Source organism: Schistocerca gregaria, chromosome 5 (genome assembly GCF_023897955.1).
Source record: "Schistocerca gregaria isolate iqSchGreg1 chromosome 5, iqSchGreg1.2, whole genome shotgun sequence".
Classification (NCBI taxonomy): domain Eukaryota; kingdom Metazoa; phylum Arthropoda; class Insecta; order Orthoptera; family Acrididae; genus Schistocerca; species Schistocerca gregaria.
The window spans coordinates 293,852,944-293,870,935 of record NC_064924.1 but is presented as its reverse complement, the minus strand read 5'-3'; the positions used below and the strand labels follow the sequence as shown (position 1 = coordinate 293,870,935).

At 42.7% G+C, this 17,992-nt stretch overlaps 1 protein-coding gene across 1 annotated transcript in view; it reads left to right on the top strand.

The window, feature by feature from the left end:
* Positions 1-550: 550 nt before the first annotated feature.
* LOC126273107 (thioredoxin reductase-like selenoprotein T homolog CG3887) overlaps positions 551-17,992 on the top strand; it is a 34,898-nt gene continuing 17,456 nt past the window's right edge. Inside the window, exon 1 of the mRNA XM_049976551.1 lies at positions 551-783. Coding sequence (XP_049832508.1) covers positions 623-783 — 161 coding nt within the window. The 5' untranslated portion in view covers positions 551-622. The remainder of the gene's footprint in view (positions 784-17,992) is intronic.

Here is a 17,992-nt window from a genome sequence, read left to right as displayed (position 1 = left end):
ATGCTCAAGAAATGTGTGCCACAAGGACAGTGGGTGTAAAGCCATTTGCGGCCATACCACTTGCGACTAGGACAGAAAGGGAGGGAAATTATTCTATTCTATTTGCTGACAGAGCTATATAAAAATGTTGTTGAAACATAAACGTTTAGGAAATTGTAAAGAGAAAATCATTCACATCTGTGGTCTAAGTTGCAAACGACCAATATTTGATGTAAAGCTTGTCAGGGTGTTATAGAATAATAATAGATGTAGGGAAGGTGATTGCCAGATAGTTGTCGCATGCTTATAGTTCAGTTGCACTGATATATAAATGTGATAGATGCGAACATTTTGTTTATGTGCCATTATATTTAGTGCTTGATAACAATTGGTATTATCTAAACAGCAAGTTGACCTGCCGTATAGATTTTTATATTGTATGAGCTACAACAGATGTGATTTTTAGTGAACAGTATTTCAACATTATTACATTCGTTAAGGAATCGTCCCTGGTGTGATATCTCTTTAGAGATCACTGCTGGTGTGTTATCTCGTTTGCTATAACATCCTTGGTTTGTGTACAGCTTCACTCTGTAGTAGCTCTGGTTATTATGAATGTGTCACATGGTAGGGATTTAGCGTTATGGCACAGTGGGGTGCGTGTGCCGTATTTTGTCTGTTTACAATTTTTGCTTACGTGTCAGTTAAAGATCTATTTTCGTCGACCAATGCAAGCATAGAGAAACAAATACCAGTAACAAAAATTGACAGACTGACCGGACCTGTTTTGAAATTTCACTACTGGTAATTAAGGGCATCAGTTTCTGAATTTAGTGTGTCGTTGCAATGAACGTATGTGATTTGTGTAAAATATACGCTCGAAACGTGATTAGTGTTTATGAGGAAGTGTGTTGTGTTTGTACGTCTCCTGTGGTGTTCCTGTGGGCGAGGGATGTAGGTAGTATGGAATCAAATTGTCCAGTCCAGAATAATGAAATTAAGTGCGTCCCTAATACACTATTCGTATTGATGCAACCCAGTTCACTTACGGCACAGTGTCGCCAGCAATTGACACCGTTATTCGAATTCAATTTTAACTGCTAGTTTCAAGACTAATGAAACACTATTTCACTGCAGGAAGCGATAATTCTTTCTGGGTGGTTGCAGACTCATAATTACAGTCCAGACACTCGGGCTGACAGTTGCTTCTTGACATAGCCTACAATTATTGCTCAGACACCCAATTTGTTAGTTGCTATTCAATATATCCTACAAGCAAAAATTATGGGTACTATCTGGGTAGAGATGTCAAGTATACGGTTTCAAATGTATATTACAGTGCATACAGAAAATTTGAGCTCTGTATCTGCCTCACAGAAATGGGGTAGGGACGTTTATTGCAGTTGTCAATTTCTGATGGAACACTGCTATTAATGCTAATAAGACTTACCAGATGTCCGCATCTTTTCTCAATTTTACTTTCCCATGGTGTTGTTTGTGCTTTGCTGTTCCATGTGTGCTTATAACACTTCCAGGGGTGTGGATTCCATAAAGACCTCTGGTTGTATATCACTTTTAGATTTTTTTTTCTAATTGCATTTGCATTGTGTTTAAAAACACAGTACCAAGAAAATAGGCCATTACCTTTCTCTCATTAGTAACTTTTAAACTGAAATTACTGCATACTAAACATTACAGATGCTTTTACTATCTTCACTTTATAAGATGCATCCTTATTATATTTTACCCTGTCAGTGGTGGTGTATTATGTTTTTATTTATCAAATAATGTGATGAAACCCCTCTCAGTTAGCATACAATCTGATATCAGAGTCCAAATTCATTCTACAGTTTCATAGGCATATGTTAATGCCAGTAGCGTATCATAATTTTTGTTAGTTGCTGTTTCTTCATGTGGTAATCAATATCATTTGATTTAGCAATTCTGTCTATAACTTTTTGTCTGTTTTTATTTTGTTACATTCACATTTGGTTGTGCAGATCTTCCATTTTTTATTTTGTCATTTGTTTCATATTGGCCTCGTCATGCCCAACCTGGCATTTAATGTGCACATATAAATAACAAAGCAGAATACCACTTCGCCCAGTACCTGGTAATTTTCACTCTGTTTGTCTACATCCTATGTTATCTATTTGCTTACTCATCAGGAACGGACTTCGTTGTTTTAGAAAGTTTCCTGTTAGGGTAATTATTGTATTCAAATCTTTAATATAGACACACAGAAAATACTTTCAGAGTAGTAATTATCAGCTCTATTGCCATTAGAATTTCCTCATACTAGGTAGGACACTCTATGTTTACGTAAGCATCAGGATTGATTTGCTGCTGGATCTGAGGTTTTTTTTTTTTTAATTTGTTTCCTCATTTATTTAGTTCTAAAATAATAAATTGCGACAATTTGAAATAATCCATTCAAATGGGTTACCACAAAAATAATGTAGTACAGATAATTTAAGCATGGTGAATTATTTTCTGTTTATAGCAACACAAGTACACATCCATAAATAAACACCAATAATGCTGCATTGAGAGTAACTTTAAAAATACTCTTTACACTATAGGTAACACACTTTACATTTGGTTACTGGTTTGATTGTTCTCACACATTTCACCCTTACCTCTACCCTAATAGTGTGGGGGTACCTAGAATGTGCATTTTCTGGATGACTTTTGTGCATGCTGCCGATCTTGATGACAGTGCAGCTGCTGGATGTAGCAACAATATTGCTATTGGCTGATGGGGACTTCCTGTGTCAGCTTGATGTCTTGGGGACTGAAGCTAGGACCCACACTGGCTTGGTATGTTCCTTAGAGACTTGTGATTTTGCAGTAGATTGGTTGAGTGGCCTCCTCATCACAGCATCGGAAACAGATCATTGTATACTGGTTGGAGATGCATTTTGATGAAAACTGTGCAGAGCGTGATATACGCTTATGCACCCAAAGCTTTGTGGATGAAAAACAGGTGTTCACCATGGTGCAAAGCAGGCAGGTGACCATCTCTGCCAACGATGCTCTGCTGTCCGGTGTGTATAATGGGTGAAGGCCCAAAAGGACCCAGGGATGGGCCTTTGTCCATGTCTCACTTAAGCACTTTAGAGCTGCATTAAGAGTCCAAAGACATCTTTCAGCTATCACGTTGATGGCAGGATGTTAGCTTGTCATCTAATGATACTGGATGCTGTGCAAATTGGACAGTTATTGGAAAAACCCTTTTTGTAGAGCCACATGACAACACTGATCTCACTGCTGATGCCTGAGCTGCTAGCTCACCATACACGCCAGGGAATAGATGCCCATCTTCCTGGAGCATCAAGCCTCCCAGCTATGGCCGTTGTTCCAGATGACCTTTGCGGTGGAGAGGTGGTGCCAATGGGGAGAGCCCTCGATCAGAGTGGGTGAAATCAGAGCAAACTTTTGCACGTCAGACATATCAAATTCAACGAATAAAAAGACCATTCTGATCTGGCTATCTCATCAGACAGGTCTAGAAGATTGAGTTCGGACATTTATAATTATACTCTTTCCCCTACTTTGGCTACTCCATGGAAAGTGGGACAAATCAAATGATTTGAAGGAAACGATTTATCCAGTACCTGGTATGCACTCAAATAGTTGGAAGATACTTTTACTGTGACAAAAGCATTAATTTTTGTGAACACATTTAAGATAAAGTTGAGTCATTGGGGGAAAAAATGCGCATTGGGTTACTACTGATTAAAGCCGCCTATGTTGCACAATCTACACCAACTCATGCGTGTAAATGATTAGGTGACATAACAGTAACCATTACCGCACATAAAACTTTGAATAAGTCCAAGGAATCATTTTACATTAATACGTTACACTCCAGACAGATGAGGAACTATGGGCAAATTTTGAATGGTAAGGCATACGTTTCGTCTGGCATATACGAAAAAGGTCCCAAGAATAATCTTACAGATACAGTCATTGTCATTTTAACTTTTGAAGAAAATCTCCTCCCAGGAAAAGTTAGTCATAGGGTACAGGTGTGACCTGAAACCTTATGTCCCACCAGCCATGAGGTGCTTCCGAAGCATACACGTTAGTCATATGTCATCCTGCTGCACAGCAGATTCAAAGTGTGGAAACAGCAGATGGTCACTCCAAGGAGGTAGTTCTTGTAAATATCTGCCTTTGTGTGTCAGTTGTAGAGAACACCATCCTGCATGTTTGCCCATTCTTTAGGAAAGACAGGAAGATACAAGAATATAAATCTATTGCTGCATGCCATGTACTAAGGCGAATGGTAATTCCTACATCATGTTGGCATGATGACCTATTATGCGAAAGTGACACCCATCACCCTATCTACATCAATTTTCTCTAAACTGTACTACCCTCCACCCTTCTCTGCATGTACATACATATTCTGCAAGCCACCATGTGGTGCGTGATGGTAGGTACCCGATACCGCTATTAATTGTTTCCTTTCCTATTTCACTCACAGATAGAGCGAGGGAAAACAACTGTGCATATGCCTCCATTAGTGTCGTATACATGGTTTCCTTTACAGGTGAATCACAGTATGACAATCCTCACATGCTTGTTCCATTTCTGCTTTGCAATGTTACGCCCAGATATTTAAACAAGACTATGTCAAACAGGACACTACTAATTCTGTATCCAAATATTATGCATTAGTTTTTCCTACTCATTCATACCAACTTACATTTTTCTACATTTAGAGTCAGCTGCCATTCATCACATCAACTAAAAATTTTGTCTAGCAACTTACATCATCCTACCCAGTCACTCCAACACCTTCCCATACACCACAGCATCATTAGTAAACAACCGGATTGCTGCCCACTCTGTCTGCTAATTCATTTATGTGGATGTGAAAATTACCGAACTATCGGTTCAATAAGTCACAGCTGCAAAATACTAATGCGAATTTTTACAGACAAATGGAAAAACTGAAAGAAGCCGACCTCGGGGAAGATCAGTTTGGATTCCGTAGAAATGTTGGAACAAGTGAGGCAATACTGACCATATAACTTACCTTAGAAGAAAGATTAAGGAGAGGCAAACCTAAGTTTCTGGCATTTGTAGACTTTGAGAAAGCTTTTGACAATGTTGACTGGAATACTCTCTTTCAAATTCTGAAGGTGGCAGGGGTAAAATACAGGAAGCGAAAGGCTATTTACAATTTGTACAGAAACCAGATGGCAGTTTTAAGAGTCTAGGTGCATGTAAGGGAAGTAGTGGTTGGGAAAGGAGTGAGACAGGGTTGTAGTCTCGCCCCGATGTTATTCAATCTGTATATTGAGCAAGCAGTAAAGGAAACAAAAGAAAAATTTGGAGTAGGTATTAAAATCCAGGGAGAAGAAATAAAAACTTTGAGGTTCGCCGATGACATTGTAATTCTGTCAGAGATAGCAAAGGACTTGGAAGAGCAGTTCAATGGAATGGACAGTGTCTTGAAAGGAGGATGTAAGATGAGCATCAACAAAAGCAAAACGAGGATAATTGAATGTAGTCGAATTAAGTCGGATGATGCTGAGGGAATTAGATTAGGAAATGAGACACTTAAAGTAGTAAAGGAGTTTTGCTATTTGGGGAGCAAAATAACTGATGATGGTTAAAATAGAGAGGATAAAAAATGTAGACTGGACATGGCAAGGAAATCGTTTCTGAAGCAGAGAAATTTGTTAACATCGAGTATAGATTTAAGTGTCAGGAAGTCGTTTCTGAAAGTATTTGTATGGAGTGTAGCCACGTATGGAAGTGAAACATGGACGATAAATAGTTTAGACAAGAAGAGAATAGAAGCTTTCAAAATGTGATGCTACAGAAGAATGCTAAAGATTAGATGGGTAGATCACATCACTAATGAGGAGGTATTGAATAGAATTGGGAAGAAGAGGAATTTGTGGCACAACTTGACTTGAGGAAGGGATCGGTTGGTAAGACATGTTCTGAGGCATCAAGGGATCACCAATTTACTACAGGAGGGCAGCGTGGAGGGTAAAAATCGTAGAGGGATACCAAGAGATAAATACAGTCAGCAGATTCAGAAGGATGTGGGCTGCTGTCTACTGGAAGATGAAGCAGCTTACACAGGATAGAGCAGCATGGAGAGCTGCATCAAACCAGTCTCAGGACTGAACACCACAACAGCAGCAACATGTAGAAATTAAACACAGTCCTATGACACTTTCTTGGGGCACTCCTGACAATACTCTAGTCTCTGATTCACACTTGCCATCAAGGACAACGTACTGGGTTCTACTACTTAATAAGTCTTTGAGCCACTCACATATCAGGGAGCCTATTTCATATCCTCGTGCCTTCATTAACAGTCTGCATTTGAGGTACCGTGTAAAATAATTTTGGAAATCTAGAAATATGGAATCTGCCTGTTGCCCTTCATCCATAGTTCACAGTGACCATGTGAGAAAAGGGCAAGCTTAGTTTCACATCAGCATTGTTTTCTAAACTGTGCTGTTTGAGGGACATAAGCTTTTCAGTCTCCTTGAAATTTATTATATTGGGACTCAGAATATGTTCCAGAATTCTGCAGAAAAGCACTGTTAAGGTTGTTGGTCTGAAATTTTTGCGGGTCCATTCTTTTACCCATGTTGTATATAGAAGTCACCATCACTTTTTTCCGGTCACTTGGGACTTTGGGTTGGGCAAGAGTTTCGCAATAAACCCAGGCTAAGTAAGGGGCCAGTGCCTTAGATTGCTTTTTGTAAAACTGAGTAAGGATTCAGAGATATGACAGGTATCATCGGTGCCAACATGAGCCACGATTTGCAGACAGCTCCACCCTGCGTGCTCGATAGTTGCAGGCAAGGCTGCCCACACATGATGGGTTAGGCCCTCCAGGACTTTAACTTTCTTTCCAGCACTGGATCTTCCTAAGGGGCTCCATAATGCACCTAACATTGAAGCTCACACCCCCCCCCCCCCCCACTCGCCCTGCTGCAAAGGCAGATCCACCACATCAGGCACACTAGGAGGCCCCTTGGCAGCAGAACCCATGGCCAAAACAAGCGACCTCTGAGGTGTCCCAAACAACTCACAAGATTCTCTGCCACCACTACTCCCCTGAAGCAGGCTAATCATAGCCAAAACCACATGAATGTAGTTAATGTTCGTGAACTGCAGCCAATTTCTCCTGCATTCACACACAACGTGCACATGTAGCAAGACTAACTGAAAAAGTAAACTATAATAGCCAACATATACATAGATATGCAACTGGTTACCCTCCTGACATGTCACTAATGGATGCTGATACCTTCCTGTGTAGCTGACTGTTCAGAAGTAGTGACACTGAGCTGCAGACTGCTTGAATTTACACTTACAAAACGCGCACAAAATTTAAGCAATGCATACTACGAAGAAAACACAAGGTAAGCTAAATATGTATCTTGCTCCCCTGCAGATGTGTTACAAGTGATAGCTGGTGCTGTACTGAGTGGCTAACTAGGCTGAACTGAACATCACTTTTGACTTCAAAGCAAACAGATGAACAACTACTGCATACTGTACGCTGTGGTTCCCCTGCGGGTCTGAGTTAAGAATAGGCCCAAGGTTTTCCTGCCTGTCGTAAGAGGCGACTAAAAGGAGCCCCTCCCCCTCAAGGGGGTAGTTTGAGCCTGTGTCCGAAGACGGATGGTTCAACGACTTACATTTGTGGTCATTTTGGTTTTTCGCTTATTCTGGTTTCTTCCATCCTTTGTTTGTTTTCTTTCTTTGTCCTTTTCCCTCTCTCACTGTCTTCCTTACTTTTTACCTTGCTTTCTTGTCCACCCTATGGTCTCCGCCTCGACGTTTGAGAAAGTCTGTCCTTTCTCTGCCTCTCTCCCTCTTTTTTTTCCTATTCTTCTTTCCTCCCTGTGCATGCCTGAAGGTCGACCCACGCATAGCCGGTGACGGGGTAAAGCGTAATTGCCCGCCCTGGTTAGACAAGTAGGGCCCGTGCAAAACCCCTGGTAAAGGCCAGGCCCGGGGAGGGGTGATTGCCCGAGCTGACACCTTCCGACCATGCCGATTGGTCCCCTCCATCCGTTTCTCGGGAGGTGTGACCTGAGGTGTAAACATTCACCTAAGGCGGGAGCGCACTCTGAGTGGGTCCCCACAAGGAAGGAGTGTGCCATCGGAGACCCTGGCAATCATGGGGGATTCATCTTCAATGGATTTCTCTTCTTCTTCTTCTTCTTCTTCTCCTTCTTCTTCTTCTTCTTCTTCTTCTCTCTTGACTTGTGCCCAAAAACAGAAACTTGACCAGCCACCAGTGACAAAAGTACTACCGCCTGCCCCAAAGTTCCTTGTAGTTTCTAGATCTCGCAAGCTGCGATAGTCAGGTCGCACACCTCATCGAAGTCATTCTCACTGCAGCTGAATATTCCATCCCTCATACTACTTCTTCTCCATATCGTGTACCGGTCCCCTGGTGGACCGCGGCATGTAGAGACAGTATACGTGCTCATCGACGTGCTTTATGCACCTTTAAACGCCATGCTACGATGGCAAATTGTATTAATTATAAACGATTACGTGCGCAGTGTCGTCGTGTTATTACAGAAAGCAAGGAAGCCAGCTGGGCTGCTTTCACAAGCTCCTTCAGCGGTTTTACTCCTTCTTCTGTTGTCTGGGGTAGCCTGCGCCGGCTATCTGGCACTAAGGTCCACTCACCGGTTTCTGGCTTGTCGGTCGCGAATGGCGTCCTTGTGGCCCCTGAGGATGTCTCCAATGCTTTCGGCCGATTTTTCGCAGAGGTTTCAAGCTCCGTTCATTACCACCCTGCTTTCTTCCTCTGAAAACAGGTAAGGCCACCTAACTTCCACTCCTCAAATCATGAAAGTTATAATGCCTCTTTCACCATGTGGGAACTCGAAAGTGCACTTGCCCGGTCACGGTCCTCCGCTCCAGGGCCTGATTCTATTCATATTCAGATGCTGAAGAACCTTTCTCCTGCGGGTAAAGGTTTTCTTCTTCGTACTTATAGTTGCATCTGGATTGAGGGTCATGGTCCCACATGCTGGCGCGAATCTATTGTTGTCCCGATTCCTAAGTCGGGGAAGGACAAGCACTTGCCTTCCAGTTATTGACCTATTTCCCTTACCAGCTGTGTCTGTAAGGTGATGGTTAACTCTCGTTTGGTTTGGCTGCTCAAATCTCGACACCTACTTACCAGTGTACAATGTGGATGTCATAGGCGCCGCTCTGCTTTTGACCATCTGGTTACCTTGTCGACCTTCATTGTGAATAACTTCTTGCGGAAGCGCCAGACATTGGCTGTGTTCTTTGATTTGGAAAAGGCTTACGACACCTGTTGGAGGGTGGGCATTCTCCTCACCATGCATACATGGGGCCTTCGCGGTCCCCTCTCTCTTTTTTTCCATGCATTTTTAATGGATCGAAAGTTCAGGGTACGTGTGGGTTCTGTCCTATCCGACGCCTTTCGCTAGGAGAATGGGGTGCCACAGGGCTCAGTTTTGAGCGTCGCTCTCTTCGCCATAGCGGTCAATCCAATAATGGATTGCCTCCCAGCTGATGTATCAGGCTCCCTTTCCGTGGACGATTTTACCATCTACTGCAGCGTGCAGCGTACACGTTTCCTGGAGTGCTGCCAATGGCTTCCGTTTGTCTGCCGAGAAGACGGTCTATATTAACTTCTGGCGCTACAAAGAGTTTCTCCCACCATCCTTACATCTCGGTCCTGTTGCTCTCCCATTCGTGGAGACAAAAAAATTTGTAGGTCATACATTTCACAGGAAACTTAGCTGGTCTCCACATGTGTCATATTTGGCTGCCCGTTGTACCCGTTCCCTAAATGCCCTCTGTGTCCTCAGCGGTACGTCGTGGGGAGCAGATCAAACCATCCTACTTCACCTATATCGGTCGATCGTCCACTCGAAGCTGGATTATGGGAGCTTTGTATACTCCTCTGCATGGCCGTCCATCTTACGCCGCCTCAACTCTATTCAACATCGGGGTGTTATGTCTTGTGATCGGAGTGTTCTATACTAGTCCCGTCGAGAGTCTTCATGATGAAGCCAGTGAATTGCCACTCACCTACCGGAGCAGTATACTGGTTTTTTGGTATGCTTGTTGGTTATTATCAATGCCCAACCACCCGTCTTATTGTTCCTTTTTTGACGACACTCTAGACCATCTATACGGGTTGTATGTATCTGCCCTGATATCCCCTGGAGTTCACTTTCGTTGCCTCCTTCAGCAACTTGATTTTCCACTCCCTGCAACCTTTAGAGTAGGCAAGAGCCAAACGCCATCTTGGCTCCAAGCTCAGGTTCACGTTCACCTTGACCTCAGCTCACTCCCAAAGGAGGTTACCCCAGCTTCAGTATACCACTCGCGGTTTGTCAAACTTCATTTGAAGTTCATTAATACGATCTTCAGTTATACAGGTGGCTCTAAGACCAATGACGGTGTTGGGTGTTCATTTATTGTCAGGGCACACAGTTTCAAATACCGGCTCCATGGCCATTGTTCGGTCTTCACAGCTGAGCTATTTGCCCTCTATCAGGCTGTTCTTTACATCCGCCGCCACCGACATTCTGCTTATGTCATCTGCTCTGATTCCCTGAGCGCCATCCAGAGCCTCACTGATCCGTATCCGGTTCACCCTTTCGTGCACCGGATCCAACGCTCCCTTCAGCTGCTGGCGGTCGACAGTTCTCCGTTTACCTTTATGTGGGTCCCTGGCCATGTCGGTATCCCTGGGAATGAAGCTGCAGAGGCCGCGGCCAAGGCTGCACGGTCCTCCAGCCTCGGACAGCTTCTTCTTGTGTGCCTTCATCTGATTTTAATTGGGTCATTTGTCAGCGCATTTTATTGCTGTGGCATGCCAATTGGTCTACACTTACTGAAAACAAGCTTCGGGCCTTGAAACCTCTTCCCACGGTTTGGACGACCTCTTCACACCCTTCTTGGCGGGAGAAGGTTGTTTTGGCCCGATTACAGATTGGACACTGCCGGTTCAGCTACCGCCATCTGCTGACGGCTGGGCCGGCGCCATTCTACCCATGTGGGCAATTGCTGACGGTACGCCACAGTTTAATGCCCTGTCTGAATTTTAATACAGTGCGCATTGATCTTGGCCTGCCATGTACTCTGGATGAAATTTTAGCAGATGACCAAGGACCAGCTGCTCGCATTCTTCGTTTTATTCATTTGAGAAACGTGTCTAAGGACATTTGATTCTGCTGTTAATGTGCCTTTTATAGTGTTGTCCATTTTAGTTGCTGTTTTAACATTGTGCCTCGCAGTACATTCATAATTTAGTCTGGGCGATAATCACCGCTGTAGCTGTGCACCCAAAAACGCCAAAAAAAAAATGGTTGTGGTACCTGCAGCACCGTCTTTGGGAACCAGTTCCTGTACCCAGCCAGAGAAGCAGCTTCCTCCTCCAGCAAACACCGACGACACAACTCCCTCTTGGGACCCCTCTCCCCATAGATCAGAGGGCTGTAGGAGCTGCGACTTGGGCAACGCAGCACTGCCCGCTCTTCATCTGTCCCCACACCTGTCATGCATAGGCCCTCACATGAATCTCGGCCACCAAAGGTTGCAAAGTAGGAGGAGAAGAAGAATCGGGTCAAGGCTACTCTGGCTGCACAGTCCCAGTTTTTGAAACTCATCTTTGACAAAAAGCTGTCATATTTGTCAAGTGAAGGCTAGCTGCATGCGGAAACACATTTCCTCTGCTTCCTTGGCCGCACCACTTGAGGTGCAGATCACGCTATTCTTCTCCATATCTACCGGGCTCTGGTGCAGTCATGCTTGGACTATGGTTGTCAGGTTTAGCAATAGACATTGCCTTCAGCATTGCAGTTGTTAGGTCCAGTTCATCACAGGGAAGTTCGACTGGTCACTGATGCCTTCCAGGCTAGTCCTGTAGACAGTCTCTTTGTTGAAGTGGGTGTATTTCCTCTTCAGTTGTAACAGTACCAACTCTTGGCCTGCTATGCAATTTCCTGGTGACAATTTCCTGAGCAACCCACGTATCATATTCTTTTTGTATATGAATGGCATCAAACCCCCTCACATATACCATCGAGTGGGATTATCAGTTGAAATGCACCATGCAGCCCTCTGCCAGGACCTCTGCCTCTCCTCTTAAGAATGTACTCCCCATATTTTCTCACCCACAACCCCATGGTTGATACCTAGGTCAGGAATAGGGATCAATCTGTTTCTAGGTCCTAAAGTCTTGGTTGTCCCCATGGCCTTTTAGCAACGGTTCCTTTCAGTTCTTCAGAGTCCTATCATCCTTTACTCTCACAGCTCTGAAACAGTAAGACAAGATATGATTCTACATCCCTGGCCGGTCAGGAACACTGTTTGTTGCCAGGAACATGTTTTCCCTTTTATGGTGGAGCTAATAGCTGCTAACACAGTTCCATTTTATTAAATAGTTTTCCCTTGACCACATTTTAATATTTAGTAAGTCAGGTGACTCTGAGCCATTGACTGATATTACTCTTGATATCCTTTTGCCTCTGCTATTTATGACCACCTCACTGAACTTAATCATATTGGTTGTTCAGTTGTCTTTCTCTGGGTGCAAGTCATGTGGGTATCCCAGGGAATGAACTGGCCAACCTTTTGGCTAGAGAAGCAATTACCTGCCTCTCATTCATTTTGATGATGCCAGATGTGTATTCACGGGTGCACATAAGACCTCTGCTCACATGGAAATGGAGCGGCATCTGCCCCCTCTATTAAACTACGCACTGTCAAGGAGACTGCTGCTGAATGCCCCCCCCCCCCCCCCCCGCCTCCTCTTGTACCTGCCAGAATGAAACCATCATCGTATTCTGCCTCGACATCAGTCATACCCGACTGACCTGTAGTCTTATTTTATGTAACAAGTCACCACCACATTGTGATTGTTAGGCTTTGCAGACAGTTGCTTCTTGTGGAATGCCACCTCCTCCTGGCTCCCCACAGTAAGCATGCTCTTTCAAATTTTTTGTCTCTTGTCTTGGCTGGACAACTCACAGAAGATTGAAATGATTCTCCAGTTTCTATGTCACAGCGGTTTTTATTCTTGGATGTAACATCTGTCATCCTTCCTTTCCTCTGTTGTAATTGCTTTTAGATGTGATTTGCCTCCTTTTTTTAGTACTTCTTGTTTTATGGATAGCACTCAGTTGAATAGCAAGCGTCCTTCCTCTCCCACCCCTCCTTAACAGTTTGTCTACGACAGATCAGACGTGTGACGGCCGTGGGAGGGCCTGCCCCCTCTGCATGCAGAGCCCTGAGGACACCTACCGCTACCTATTTCTGTCATCTTGGTTTTGTTATTAATAGTCCAACAGACGTCCATTACATATTTATCTGTCTCTCTTGTAACGATCTGGATCTCAACTAGAAGGTGTTCTTTACTCTGTAACTGTCTTTTGCTTTTAAGGGGGTTGACGGGGATCAGATGCTGGTGGGGTTTTTCTCACCATAGCTGAGCCCTGGCAGACCATTCATCTACTCTAACTTATGTAGCAATCCAATCCAGTTCAGCATAAATCATTTGTCTACTCTGACATCAGTATTGCCTTAAGTGCCTGAGTTTTACCACTCGTACACACTTTGTTCATCTGGCCATATTCCTGAAGCACATAGCTACCTCTTGATGAACAACAGCTTGATCAAGGGACCAATGGCATCGGTGTTTAGTCTCTTACCTCCTAATCAGCCAAAACCTGGATTTCATTCTGACTTTCTTTAATGTCATTGTTGATGGCACATGACTACGTCTGAGAGTCTTTTATTGTTATGGCACCAAATTTAACTGTTCACAAAATAAACTGTCTTCATTTATACTTGTTTCTTCACAACCAAGTTATGTGAGTAAGGCTTATACACCACATAGCATAATGTACACATAACTTAAGTGCACAGAATTACTTTTTATATGTAGCTACACACACACACACACACACACACACACACACACACACACACACCACACACACCACACACACACACACACACACACACACACACACACACACAGATAACTTGATACTGAGAGTAACTTGAAAGATAGTCCTTGTACCAGAGGTATCACACAGCCTTGGACCAATTATTGCTACATGCTTGGAGGCATTCAATGAAATGTTTCTGTAGACATCATAAAAGGTTTCTGAATTTCTTATGGTAACAAGGGGCTACAAGGTATTCTCATGAACAAACAGGCTACAAATATTATCTTTGTTTCATTTCTTAATTGATAAACAAACCATACTGATGTAATTGAATTTTAGTCATTGCCTGGATGTCACTCACCACATAAAATTGTAAGAGATGAAACTCAAGCTTCTGTTAGTGTTTCGTTGTTGATAGACAGCATCAGTGCAAAATGGGCAAATGAATGTACCCCTCTTCACCACCCTTTTGCAAACTATTTCCATAGCATTTGTTGTCTTGCATCCGATGAATGTTGGTGTGAACTCAGTTATTGCAAATGATGATGCCAAAAGTATTTGGATACCCACGTACCCCATTTTCGAACTGCCAGTTATAAAGCTATAATTTATTTATTTGTTTAACCTGATAAGATTTGAGTCTCTAGTTCCTCTCATATGTCACACTAGGCTGGGGTTCCAAAACTTTTCTTCTGGTGGAATACCTTGTTTATTTTGAAGGTTAATACATTTTTTAAAAATGAGAAAAACTTGTTTTGTTCAGTGATTACTTCAATTTTAACTCCTAACTGATAGCTCAGAAACTATAATAAAATATTAAAAAGTAAGAAAACACATAAAAAACACCATGTTTTTGTGGAGCATTTATTCACTGCCTATCGAACACCAGTGTTCTGCAGAACACAGTTTGGGAAATTGTGGACTGGGGTTTACATAGTTCATAGCATATAGCATTTTGCTATTACTGCAGTGCTTAATCTTGGATATGATTTCCACTAATGTGTAATACAAGGCAGACAAAATCAGTTTCCTGAAACACAGGTATTAATTTTGCCAAGTCTTTGAACAAATTGATTTTGCATTCCATCAACATTTTACATTGTCTTGCAGATTTTTCAGTGGACTCCAGTTAATGGCTTTGAGCAGGTCAGGCCAGTATATCTCTCATATTTCCTTTGAACTATGATACAATTGTTTTTGTTTGTAACTAAGAGTATTATCAAGATGATAAAGGAAATGTAAAAGCCTGTTTACAATCTTTTCATAAGCACCTACATTCATTTTGCCATTGGCCAGTAGTAAATACCAAAGAGAACTAAATTACTGTATTCACGAGGACTTGTTCATACAGTACACTTCATAATTTGTGGGTACCTATTATAAATCTTTTTTTTTTATTTTTGTGTCTGCTGCATGCAGACATGCTGAGCCGAACATTACTTTGGTATTCCCTAATGTATCTACTTGCAGTGAGTAACATGTGTTTGGACTGATGTTAGCAGTGTGGCCTGGGTCACACTACACTTAATATTTGTGGAGTGCTTTGTGCAATGTCTGCTTCTGTCAGTCTTCAAGATTTGTCACTGCCGAGGTGAGCACTTTTGTTGGTGTGAAAAGTAGTTTCTGACTTTGAAGTTTTTCAGTAAATTTACAATGTTACTACTCTACAGAAATGTACAGATGGCTTTTCAATCAATAATTTCTGATCCAGTTTTGGTAACATTTTCCAAAAGTTACTCTTGCTTTCAGACTCGAAAAATTTATTGGATAATTTTGCTGAAATATATTCCTACTGACATAGATGGCTTGAAACTGTAGCTATCGGAATCTGTGGAGGAGTTATCACTTATTTCAATATCCAATCATACTATCTCACTGTTTCTCTTCGTGAATATCCCCACTATCTCTCTCTCTCAGTGCAACCAAGGCACAAGCCCTGAAGAACTTTAAGAATTAAAGCATAGCTCAATGTAGCAAACTGAGTCCACAACAGACAAAGTATCTGAAAATAACTTAGCAGTGAGGAAAGTGAAAAGCTATTGAGATACGGTAAGGACTGCGCTCAGATCTGTACTGCTCATTAACAATTGGGAAGGAGGCTCGAGCCAACTTCTCATTAATGCTGAAGAAAAACTCAAAGGCCACGCATGGGAAATTAACTCATAAACTGCTGTTTAAGAGTTAAGCCTATAAAGGTGATGTTAAAGTTTAGTGCTTGTGTGTTGTTTCCATATCATACATCTACATCCATACTCCGCAAGCCACCTGACGGTGTGTGGCGGAGGGTACCCTGAATACCTTTGTCAGTTCTCCCTTTTATTCCAGTCTCGTATTGTTCGTGCAAAGAATGATTTTCGGTATGCCTCTGTGTGGGCTCTAATCTCTCTGATTTTATCCTTATGGTCTCTTCGCGAGATATACGTAGGAGGGAGCAATATACTGCTTGACTCTTCGGTGAAGGTATGTTCTCGAAACTTTAACAAAAGCCCGTACCGAGCTACTGAGCGTCTCTCCTGCAGAGTCTTCCAATGGAGTTTATCTATCATCTCCGTAACGCTTTTGCGATTACTAAATGATCCTGTAACGAAGCGCGCTGCTCTCCATTGGATCTTCTCTATCTCTTCTATCAACCCTATCTGGTACGGATCCCACACTGTTGAGCAGTATTCAACCAGTGGGCGAACAAGCGTACTGTAATCTATTTCCTATGTTTGTGGATTGCATTTCCTTAGGATTCTTCCAATGAATCTCAGTCTGGCATCTGCTTTACCGACGATCAACTTTATATGATCATTCCATTTTAAATCACTCCTAATGCGTACTCCCAGATAATTTATGGAATTAACTGCTTCCAGTTGCTGACCTGCTGTTTTGTAGCTAAATGATAAGGGATCTATCTTTCTATGTATTCGCAGCACATTACACTTGTCTACATTGAGATTCAATTGCCATTCCCTGCACCATGCGTCAATTCGCTGCAGATCCTCCTGCATTTCAGTACAATTTTTCGTTGTTGCAAACTCTCGATACACCACAGCATCATCTGCAAAAAGCCTCAGTGAACTTCCGATGTCATCCACCAGGTCATTTATGTATATTGTGAATAGCAACGGTCCTATGACACTCCCCTGCGGGCCACCTGAAATCACTCTTACTTCGGAAGACTTCTCTCCATTGAGAATGACATGCTGCTTTCTGTTATCTAGGAACTCCTCAATCCAATCACACAATTGGTCTGATAGTCCAGATGCTCTTACTTTGTTCATTAAACGACTGTGGGGAACTGTGTCAAATGCCTTGCGGAAGTCAAGAAATGCGCCATCTACCTGTGAACCCGTGTCTATGGCCCTCTGAGTCTCGTGGTCGAATAGCGCGGCCTGGGTTTCACACGACCATCTCTTTCTAAACCCATGCTGATTCCTACAGAGTAGATTTCTAATCTCCAGAAAAGTCATTATACTCGAACATAATACGTGTTCCAAAATTCTACAACTGATAGACGTTAGAGATATAGGTCTATAGTTCTGCACATCTGTTCAACGTCCCTTCTTGAAAACGGGGATGACCTGTGCCCTTTTCCAATCCTTTGGAATTCTTCGCTCTTCTAGAGACCTACAGTACACCGCTGCAAGAAGGGGGGCAAGTTCCTTCGCGTACTCTGTGTAAAATCGAACTGGTATCCCATCAGGTCCAGCGGCCTTTCCTCTTTTGAGTGATTTTAATTGTTTCTCTATCCCTCTGTCGTCTATTTCGATATCTACCATTTTGTCATATGTGCAACAATCTAGAGAAGGAACTACAGTGCAGTCTTCCTCTGTGAAACAGCTTTGGAAGAAGACATTTAGTATTTCAGCTTTTAGTCTGTCATCCTCTGTTTCAGTACCATTTTGGTCACAGAGAGTCTGGACATTTTGTTTTGATCCACCTACCACTTCGACATAGGACCAAAATTTCTTAGGATTTTCTGCCAAGTCAGTACATAGAACTTTACTTTCGAATTCATTGAACGCCTCTCGCATAGCCCTCCTCACACTACATTTCGCTTCGTGTAATTTTTGTTTGCCTGC